The 11,612-nt window shown below is 36.6% G+C and overlaps 2 protein-coding genes across 2 annotated transcripts; one reads left to right on the top strand and one right to left on the bottom strand.

Moving 5' to 3' along the window:
• Positions 1–1,024: 1,024 nt before the first annotated feature.
• On the bottom strand, positions 1,025–2,807 carry LOC142635725 (uncharacterized). Its single transcript, XM_075809834.1, has 5 exons — positions 2,449–2,807; positions 2,060–2,395; positions 1,777–1,908; positions 1,243–1,547; positions 1,025–1,122 (listed from the first exon to the last, which is right to left on the bottom strand). Exons 1-5 carry the CDS (start codon positions 2,805–2,807, stop codon positions 1,025–1,027), a joined length of 1,230 nt encoding a protein of 409 aa, XP_075665949.1.
• A 5,494-nt stretch (positions 2,808–8,301) lies between these two features.
• Positions 8,302–11,455, top strand: LOC142637230 (sulfite exporter TauE/SafE family protein 2-like). The gene is made up of 4 exons (XM_075811511.1): positions 8,302–9,239; positions 10,316–10,450; positions 10,550–10,696; positions 10,791–11,455. Exons 1-4 carry the CDS (start codon positions 8,355–8,357, stop codon positions 11,097–11,099), a joined length of 1,476 nt encoding a protein of 491 aa, XP_075667626.1. The 5' UTR covers positions 8,302–8,354; the 3' UTR covers positions 11,100–11,455.
• The last annotated feature ends 157 nt before the right edge of the window (positions 11,456–11,612 follow it).

The following is an 11,612-nucleotide window of genomic DNA, read 5'->3' on the forward strand; positions in this document are numbered from 1 at the left end:
ATCACGCTACTATACAAATTTGGATTGGCCTGCTTCTCCTTAAATGCCAAATCACTCCTATGCAGCCATAATTTCCATACTGCAAAAGGAAATAAAATATGACAGGGTATAGAAGCAAACTTGAAGGTAGTCATACTCATATTTTTCTCTAACTAGTCTACCAAGTTACTGCTGAAAAAGCCTTGATCAGAATAAAAAATGGCAAGCTTTTTCCAAGTAAGTTTAGCAAAAGTGCAGTCCCTTAACACATGAAGGATGGATTCCTTCTCATTCTTACAAACTCGGCATTGGGCATCTTGGATAATGCCCCTTTCCTTAAGCACCTCTCCCATGGGTATGCTAAGTAAGAAGCACTTCCAAATAAACATTTTAATTTTTGGCATCGAGTCCATTTTCAAATCCATTTTCCCTTGAAGGCATTAGAGTGCTCGTCGTCACCTCTAGCAATGATATAAGCATTCTTTTGCTCAAACTCACTACACGGAGATGAAGCCTACACCATCTGATCCTCTGATGGACAATTTAAAGGAATAGGAACAATCTTTACTAGACTAATCAGTTTGTCAGGTAGATCAAAGGAGCATCAAGCAAAATCCCATCTCCCTCCATCTCTCATGTCATTCACCGTTAGCGACTCTTCATTTCTTCTAAGAGGGCCTTCAATCAAACCTCTAACAGTCCCCACTATCAACCACTTGTCATGCCAAAAATTAAGAGTACTATTAGCACCCAACTTCCACTTTATACCTTGCCTGAGGATACTGTTACCACGCTTTAACCCAACCCAAACATTTAACCCCCTCATCCTCAGGTTGTTGTACTTAAAGGGCAGCACCTTTGCCCAATCTTTATCCTTTTCCATATTAAGCCTTCAATTTAGCTTAGCCAGCAAAGATAAATTTTTTGGCTTGGCAGCATGTAGTCCAAGTCCTCCCTCTTCCTTAGGCTTGGTTACTTTATTCCAACTAACCATGTGGACTTTCCTTTTGTCTGGAGTGGATCCCTAAATAAAGTTCCTGGTCACTCAATCAAGAGCTTCCAAGGTCCGGTTAGGCAGTAATGTACTCTGCATCACACATGCCAGAATTGTGGTAAGAACGGAGTGGGCAAGAACAACCTTACCTACAAAGGACAAGAGGTATCCCTTCCAACCTGCTAGTTTAAATTGCACTCTTTCCACAACAAAATCAAAATCTGTACTGCTAGATCTAGGCTATTTTAGCGGAAAGCCAAGGTATTTACCCAACTTAGGTGTTGACCAAATACCCAACACCTTACAAAGTTCTTCCCTCTTGTTGCCATCCACATTAGGGGAAAAATAAACTCTAGATTTCACTTTGCTGATCTTTTGTCCAGAAATACCATAGAATCCCTCAAGGGCATCCAACATACTAATGCAATTCTTCATATCAACTTTAGCAAAAAGAACCAAATCATCTACAAAGAAGAGATGGGACACCGCCAAACCACCCCTTGACATTTTAACAGGGTCCCAAAGCTTTGCATCACACTTGTCTTTTATGAAAAACCCCAACACCTCCATACACCTGATGAATATGTAAGGTGATAAAGGATTACCTTACCTAATTCCTCTTGAAGGCGTAAAAGACTCCAAAGTACCTCTATTAAATAACACCTCCATAATAGACGTTGAAATACAATTCAAGATGACTTTACGCAACAAAGGAGGAATGTTAAACAAGGCAAGAGTATCTCTAACAAAACTCCATTCAAGCCTATCATAGGCTTTCTTAAGATCAATTTTAACTGCCATACCCAACTTTACCTTTCTTTAGACTCAGCATGTGTAGCAATTCCTGAATAATGATGGCATTATCCACTCCCTTTTGGCCCGGAACAAAGGTTGCTTGTAGCGGAGAGATCAAACTATCCAAAAATGACCTCAACCTAGCAACAATTATCTTTGAAATAACTTTGTAAGCAGTGTTACAAAGGCTAATGGGCCTAAAACTCCCCAAGGAATCAGTTCCTGAATGCTTGGGATTAAGGTGATGAGAGTCTTATTTAAATAGGGAGGCACACAACCCCTCTCAAACACCTCTTTACCTCCACAACTGATTTCCTCATTATTATCCAAAATCTTTGGTAAAACCCTACATGAAGCCCATCTGGTCCAGGCCCCTTAAAGGCTTTCAGGGCCCATAACCCATTCTTGATCTCTCTTTCCTCAATTGGGAGTGCCAAGACTTGCGCTTCCTCCTCCGATAATTTGACCGGCCAATTAGGAATGTCCCCAACTTTTCTTTGTGAATCCTTCATGTCTGTGGTATAAAGGTTTATGTACCACCTTCTGATATAATCAACCACTTCATTTTCTTCAATAATACAATTCCCTATACTATTTTTGAGGCTGGTAATTCTAATCCTTTTCCTCCTGTTTATCACAGAAGCATGATAAAAAAGGTATTGCGCTCTCCCAAAACCAGCCAATTGACTCTAGCCTTCATTGCCCAAAATTCATCAATAAGTTCTTTAACATCCACATATTCCTTCCTCATACTTCTCTCTAACTCAACAAGGAAATTATTAGGTCTATTAGCCAACGCCATTTGAACACCATTCAACCTAGCTTCAATCTTCTTCCTATGAGAGAAAAAATTTCCAAACACCTCTCTATTCCATTGCTCAGCAGAGTTGGTGAAAGACTGGATTGCATTATCAAGGCTTTGGCCCCCTCTCCACGCACCATGAACAATCCCAGGAAAATCTGGGTGAAAAAACCATCCGGGTTGAAATTTAAAAGGCTTCGATAATCCAATACCCAAAGGTTTCTCCAACTTAACCATGATAGGACAATGATCAGAATTAATTCGAGTGAGATGCTCAATGGTAGCCTCCAGATAGAGTAAACTCCAACTCGCATTGCAAAAACCATGGTCCAATCTCTCTTAAATGAGATCTAACAGATTTCGCAAATTGGTCCATGTAAACCTTGGCCATGAAAAACCCATATCCATAAGTCCACACTCATTAATACACTCTTGAAATAGCCTGGCTCAATAAGCATTAATCGACCTTCCTCCCAACTTCTCCTCACCACTCAACACTTCATTAAAGTCATCAAGCATGATCTAAGGTAGATTATCGATAGAATTAACCACAGAAAGATTATGCTAAAGAATACATCTTTCAGCTAGCCTAGGACTTGCATAAATAGCAAAAATAATCCAAGAGAAATTAGAGCAACTCACCTTGACAAGATCGTGAATTTCTTAATCTGTTGAGGGGAGATGCATGACCTCTACTGCATTAGAATTCCACAGCAGCGAAATCCCTCCTACATAACCCACTGTATCAGCGTGAATTGCACCATCAAAAGGCAACCAACCCATAATAACTTTAGCTCTTTCACCACCCACTCTGGTCTCAGTAACAATCATTATTGTTGGCAAATAATCCCTAACCAAGTCCTCAACAACACAACCAAAATTAGGACTAAGAGCCCCACGGTAATTCCACACAATTATATTCATTGATACAATATGTCCAAAAATAGGGCACCTATCAGGGTGAGGCAATGCTTTCCCCTGAGCAATCAAGTTCCATCCCATCCCTTGTAGATGGGCCTCCGTTTGTGCTTCCCTTGTGGAGAGCACTACCATGTGCTCTAGGACTCCCATCTCTCTCTTGATCGAGCTTACTAGAAGTTTGAACTTCCTGATTGGCAAGCACACCTATATCAGCTTCAAAACCATTATATTCTCGAGCCAATCGAAAGCCATTGGAGATCCCTCTAACATTCTCCTCTCCCATTTCCATTGGGTTGTCTAATTTAAATAAGACCGGCCTTGTCAAAACGTCCTAAAAGTTCCTCCAAACAAGTTTCCTTTTCTCCATGAGGGCCGGGACATCCATCATAAACTTCCACCTTGGGTTCGGCCAAAGCTGCCATGCTGGGTCCGTAATGGGTAGTGACCCTAGAACTTGGCTCACAGGGTTAAGAGGGAATAAGTTCTTCCAAGCTTCCCTCTGATTCACATCGACCCAGCCTCATACCTCCATTGGCTTCACTCTGATTTGATCTAAAACTATATTGAGAATTACTAAAATTCCCCTTGAAACTTAATCGCCTAACACTGCGAGTTCATTAACGTTGCAAGCTGATTGTGCGCGTCCATGGTTCCCTCCTCCAAAGCACCTATTGAAGGTCTGTTTCCTTTTTTGCTGAGAGACACCAGCAGAAAGAATCTTTAATTTCTTTTATTTTTAGATACGAGTGGGCTTACCTCTCCCATGTTTTGTTAAACCTTTTTCTTGTCCATCAGAAGGATCTAAAGGCACATTACCTCCAAAACACTCTTGTGGCTTCTCTACCATACACGTGTTAATGTTGGATGACACACTAACCCCTTCTTTCAAGTCACCAACTGTATTCAACTCTAAGGTCTTGTCTTTGATTTCCTCGGGCCCCACAATTTGCCTATTAAAATCAGCTTGCCCATTTGAAATAAGTTTCAGGTTACTCAAAGAAAGTTGAACCACTTGCACTTGCTTTTCCCTCACAATCTTAGTTGGTCTAACCAAACTAGGAGAACCAGCAACCAAACTAGATGAACCAGCTTGGTTTATGTTCATTGGACCTTCAGATTTTGCACGCTTCAAACCTGTCTTTCTCCGACTAACCATCATCTAAGGCCATAGTCGTCCTCCTCTTTGCTCCTAGCTTCCACCTCAAGCATTGCCACCTCACACACATCCATATTATTCCCTTCACGCTGTTGACTATCAGCAGGTACACCAGGGCTTCGAACAACATTAGGGCACCCTTCCCTCTTATGTCCGACTCTACCACATCCAAAACATAGTGCCCCAATGCCTTCGTACACAACGTCTTGCATCAAACCACCAATGAGCACCGTTTTGATTAACGGTTTCAACACATCTATCTTAACGCAGATACAAGCATACCTACCTCTCGCTCATGTTGCTGTGTTAACATCCACCTTTAACACCGGACCAATAGCATTCCCTATTTCCTAGAGCACATACGCATCATAGTACTCAACATGGAGCTCATTGAGTCTCACCCAAACCGCAATGGTGGCTCAACTTCCTTACAGCAACTTAATGTCCTCCAAAGAACCACAGGCTTCCTTCTAGCACCCTGTCCATGTCTTCTTTGGTTTCAAACTTGAAGAGGAAATAGTCTTTTCCCAAGTCCAAGCAATCGACTCTACACAGTGGTTTCCACATGCTCAAAGTCATCATGTGCAAATAATGGTAGCCTACAGTTCTACCAAATACTTAAATAAGGCATTGGACCAGGCATCCTTAATCCTAATTTTAGTTTCCTTAGAGAGTTTCACAATAGCAAAACCCTCAATGACCTCATCCAATTCAATATCCAACTCCTCCTCGCCAAGATTATGGTTGTATGGTAACCTCATATGTGCATGGACTCCTGGAAAGTCTCCCAACAGCTTATCCCAATAAGACTTTGGGGGGGGGGGGGGGGGGAAGGGGATCCCCCACCTTAAACTTTTCTTCCACTTGGCCCCCACCAATTTCTGTGTCATTAACCCTCTTGGTGCTCCGTTGGAGCTCATCCTGTTCCTCCACAGATCGTTCACGATACTCACACTGCATGCCATTTAAGCAAAGTACACTAGAGTCCATGTTTTTTTTTTAATACAAAATAGAATTCTACTCTAATCTAATCTAAGTGTATATGTGTGTGAAACTCCCTCCTGGAGACTTGAACCCCAGTCCTTGCCCCCCACACTCCACAAACACTTATACTTGTGGAGTGACCATCGTACTAATGGTGTGCGGTGATACTAGAGTCCATGTTTAATACTATGATATCCTTTAAATTCTAGCATTGATGACTCCATATTAATACTAGGATATCCTTTAAAATCTAGCATTAATGACTCTATATATATTATGGTATTACATTACACATAGTTAGGAAATATAATCAGATATAAAGTTAGATGTCAATGAAATATATTTGGAAGTTTTTTAATATTAATATATACATACACATATATATATATATATATATATTATGGTATTACATTACACCTAATCAGCACACTTTAAAACTTACCTCTTAGGTTTCTCTAAAATGGGAATAACACATTCCTTTTAGATCACTCAATAAAAAAACCGAGGGCAACAAAAAAGGAAAATAATATACGAAGCCTAAAGTGTGCAAAAATGGTGGAATTTCTAGTGTGCAAAAATATACTGTAACAAGTTCCTATCCAAAAATAAATAATTAATAAGTGATTAATGACTGCAGAAACGACACTTTAATTTCTTATAAAAAATAAAATAAAAAATAAAAAAAGAAATGACACTTTAAATGGTTCTTTAAAAAACAAAGGTTTTGCCGTTTTAGCATAATATCATCATATTCTAATTTAAACTTGTCTGACAGAAAATATAGCCTTTGGAATCTCAAGGAGGTTGATTTTATTTTTTTCAAAAATAAAATCTCTTGTACGGCTGCATGCTAACAAACCTTAAAATAGAATTGGTCCGGTTAATGTATGCCCTTAAAGCATACATTACTTATTTTTTCAATTCCCGATAAAACTTTTTTCAAAAATGATATACTATTGTGTGTCTTTAGGGCACACGTTAATAAAATCCAATAGAATTATGCAACGAATATTCTTATGGAAAAATTAACTTTTGTGTTAAGAGATTTGTTATTATTAATTTGGAATACCACATCATTTATATCCCGACCTATAATTTTAAAGAAATGGTAGATAAAAAAGAAATTGTAGTAGTAAGTTCAAATTATAACCATTAACCAATAACAATTTAACATCTAAAATTTATCGTGAAAATATTATAAACATAGTATTTATCATAATTTTATCGTGCCACTAGCCTTATCACATGCACTTCGCGTGTGCAATGAGACTTTTTTTTTAGTGGTCTTATTTTGTAGCAAAAAAAAAATGTTTTTACATTTTATATATATAATTTTTATTTTGAAATTTTAATTTATAAGTAGATAAATCAATTTAAAAATCAACAGGAGAGTAACCCTATTTTTTAGATAACGTTTTAGTGAAAGTTAGAGTTGTATTTATACCGAATTGTCCTTTAATTCAGTCTCTACTTAAACGTAGGAGTGTAAGGTTATTTTTGAACAAAAAATTGAAAAATCTAAATAAGAGAAGCCTCTTAAATAGTAGTATAGGCAAGAAAATAGTGAGTCCCTCCACCACAAATCTCTTCAAAACCTACCCACTATCCCACTGCTTTCTCTCTTATAGAAAGCCACTATGTACTCCACGTCTTAGACTAACCACAAATTTCCGCCACCTGCAATAACTTCCCTTGTATTTCTCTTCCATAAACTAGAGACAAGTAACAATTAAAAATAAAAATAAAAACAAAACCTACTTAAACTTTTAATTTATTATGAGAAATAATATATCCACAACATTTTCACAATATTTTTACAATAAATTATAAGTGGCAGGTTATTACTGGTTGTTATTGTCGGGGCAAAAAAGTAATTTTAGTGTTAGGTTCAAATTTGAACCAATAACAACTAACCACCTATAATTTGTTGTAAAAATATTGTAAAAATATTGTGGATATAGCACCCCTTATTTATTATTGTGACTAGTAATCACAAACAAAAGAGTAGGTACAACTGGTTCCAACAATTCGTAACTCTCATCCTAATCCATACTGTTCTTTCTTTAATAAAAAGATCAAAGTCCATTACTCACTAAACTAGATATAATAAAGACATCTCCATGGCAAGTTACTTTTTTGAAAAATTATATATTGACAATATTTTTACAATATTTTAACAACAAATTCTATGTAGCAAGTTGCTATTAGTTGTTATTGTTAAGGCAAAAAAGTAATCTTTGTATTAGGTTCAAATTTGAACTAATAACAACTAACCACCTGTGATTTGTTGTAAAAATATTGTAAACGTATCATCTTTCTACTTTTTTATATATTTAACAAGCGACTATCTATAGTTTAATCAACATGCACCTCCTATTTTTTAATAAAAAAATCTACGGATATATATACGTATAAAGAAAGAAATTATTTTACGAGCAAACCTATATAAAATATTTTATTTTATTTAAAATGCTTATTATTTACAAATACAGATGTACCTTAATCACGTCTATAAAAAGTGAGGCTTAAAAAACCTATTAGTCCTAAAAAGGTGACTGATTTCTAATTTTAAACTTAATTAAATTAGGCATAATTGAGAAGTGTTACTAGAAGCATCATAGTCTTTTTTGTTTTTTGTTTTTTGGGTATAAATAAGCATCATAGTTATTTCCTTGTTCTTTGTCTAGTTGGTGGAATAATTTCTGTTGTCGGCTTTCTCACAAATGCCATGCAAGACTACCTCCCTGACCTTACATAAGACTCCAGATACAGTTCATCTGGAGACACAACAAGAAAAATCAAGAGGAATTCCAAAACAAATGAAGATCCATAAATTTACATGTTTCATTCTTCCTCTCATCCTTTTCATTACCATCGGTCATTCTCATGCAAAACAAACACAACCCATCTCAGAAACCCTCACAATTGACCATTTCCTCAACAAAATTTATGAATATAGGAATGCTCAGCAAACAAAATTCCAAGAAACCCAACTAAAATTATCGTCTCCTATGGTTATAGCTGGTGTTCTTTGCTTCATAGCTTCCTCTATATCTAGTGCAGGCGGGATTGGTGGTGGTGGGCTTTTCATACCAATTTTAAGTATTGTGGCAGGCCTAGACCTCAAGACAGCCTCAAGTTTCTCAGCTTTTATGGTCACAGGTGGGTCAATTGCAAATGTTATGTGCAACCTGTGCACCACTAGACCCAAGTTTGGTGGCAAAACTTTGATTGACTTTGATATAGCACTTTTATCAGAGCCATGTATGTTGTTAGGAGTTAGTATAGGAGTTATTTGCAACCTTGTTTTTCCAGAATGGCTTATTACCATGCTGTTTGCTACTTTTCTTGCTTGGACTACCTCAAAGACTTGTAAAAATGGTTTGTCGCATTGGAAAATGGAATCTGAAGAGCTAAGGAGAAATCGTGGTGAAAATTTAGAGAATGGGTCGGTTGAAGATGGGACTTCTGATAGTACTAAAGAACCTCTTTTGGGTAAGAAAGAAGATGGCAAGTCGAGGCTTCCATGGATGAAAATTGGGATCTTAGTTTTGGTCTGGTTTTCCTTCTTCGTTCTTTATCTTCTTCGTGGCAATCGGTATGGACAGGTAAGGCTAACAATAATTTCATTGAATTCCATTTTTTAATTTAATTCTCTTTGCATATTGATATTAAATTTGATGATTAGAAATCTATGCTCCATTTCAAACCTTTTTTAACTTGATGATCCATTAATTAAGTAGAATAAAAGTACTACTTGCAACCTGATGACTTCACTAAATATTATTATTTTGCAATGTCAAGTGGTGGACCATTATATATGTTACTTTTGCTAAGTGATGTGTAGCTATTGTGCTTTTTTTTTTAAAGTAAATCTAGAGGTACAATCCTATCAATAGAATTGCATCCATGTAGTTTGGGAATTCCCATTAGCTTCGTGGTCCCTTGGTTTCAAAAACCATTCTTCACAAGGGAAATTGCATTTTGGGTCTCTTACAATATTTTATTTTGTTGTAAGTTGCATCTATCTTTAAGTTAGGTTTTTCTCTACAAAGCTTAATTCAAGTATGATCCAGTTCAAAGTGTATCTGTGAAATATTAATATATATATATATATATATATATATATATATATATATATATGGTTCATAGGGAGCTTTTCAGAATAAAGTATATGTAGTGGCAGATGTTGGCTTCAATAAATCCACGCTAAACCAATAGCAAATGTCTCTTTCTCTAAACCAATAGAATAGAAAAGGAAAACAAATTATTTGATATTTTAGTCAGAAGAGGATCAGCTTTAGGATATGCACACCCAAAAAGTGAGAATAGCTGTCTACTTCTTTGTTTTTTTTCAACTAGAATATCAATTAAGAAGACAAATCATTGATTAAGTAAACCATTGAATTGATTTGTGAACTTTCTGGCTCTAAATATCAAAAACAATAGAAGGGGGTTAAAGTACTACAAAAAGTTTGTGCAAAGGTTCAAAAACCACATCCTAATTTTATATGCATAAGTTCATATATAATACACTGGTGGTGAATCTGGTGACTGTTACTTATTTTTTCCCTTTTTGTCCTTTTTCAATTTGTGTGATTTACTTGTTGATAAACATATAGTAAGGATTCTTAATTTTTTTTTCCTAGCACTCTCAACATGTGACCCTTTGAAATATGTGCAGGGTATAATACAAATAGAGCCTTGTGGAGTGCTTTACTGGGTTGTCTCATTATTGCAAATACCCTTAGCTTTGATTTTCACCGCATGGATCCTACGCAAGAAGGAAAGCAATCAACATCAGACTTCTGACGACAAGGTCATTGAAAAAAATTGAAGATTGACTAATGTTGTCCATGATTTACTTGTATTAAAACGTTTATATTTCAATTAGCCTAAACTTGTACTCTTTGTTTAGGAGGAAGATCTTATTAGAGATGGACCATCAAACAAGATTATTTTCCCTTTAATGGCATCATTAGCGGGAATGTTGGGTGGTGTCTTTGGAATTGGAGGTGGAATGCTTATAAGCCCACTTCTTCTTCAAGTTAGGATAACACCAGAGGTAACATCTAATTCCATCTTCAATCATTTTCACTTCATCATATTCATGTTAAACTGCCAGGAATGCTTATTTTTGCTTTCATGTCTTGATGCAGGTAACAGCAGCAACTTGTTCTTTCATGGTGTTCTTCTCAGCTACAATGTCATCATTTCAGTATGTATTGTTGGGCATGGAACACACAGACATTGCCCTCATCTTGTCCATAGTATGTTTTGTTGCATCACTTCTTGGATTGGTAGTGGTGCAGAGAGCAATTCAAGAATATGGGAGGGCATCTCTCATTGTATTCTCAGTCAGCATTGTGATGGCTCTGAGTACCATCCTAATGACTAGTTTTGGAGCACTCGATGTTTGGAGGGACTATGTTTCTGGGAAATACATGGGGTTCAAATTGCCCTGTTAAGAATAAATTTTGTAAATAGGTTCCTGTAATAATTCCTCAGTTTATGGGAGGGCATCTCTCATTGCATTCTCAGTCAGCATTGTGATGGCTTTGAGTACTGTCCTAATAACTAGCTTTGGAGCACTTGATGTTTGGAGGGACTACGAATCTGGGAAATACATGGGATTCAAATTGCCCTGTTAAGAATAACTTTTGTAAATAGTTTCCTATAATATGTTCTCAGTTGAGGGTAGTAAGATATGTGTAGAAATGTGTTTTCAAATGTAGCACGGCGAGTACTAATGAAACAAATTGCAGTGAGAAATAAGAGAGCTACTAAATACATGATCGTGTATTTTGTGTCAGGCTTTCAATTCTGGAACTGCGTTGTAGATTTAATTGGTCTCTTACGGTATTAATCCTTTTAAGTTTTCCAATGTTTCACAACTTCCTTAGACTTACTGTTATAGTTGATACACAAGTTCTGGGAGTCAAAAAATTAGACTTAGCTTGATTGATTTCTACATAATATCG

The sequence above is a fragment of the Castanea sativa genome, chromosome 5, assembly GCF_040712315.1.
Source record: "Castanea sativa cultivar Marrone di Chiusa Pesio chromosome 5, ASM4071231v1".
Lineage (NCBI taxonomy): Eukaryota > Viridiplantae > Streptophyta > Magnoliopsida > Fagales > Fagaceae > Castanea > Castanea sativa.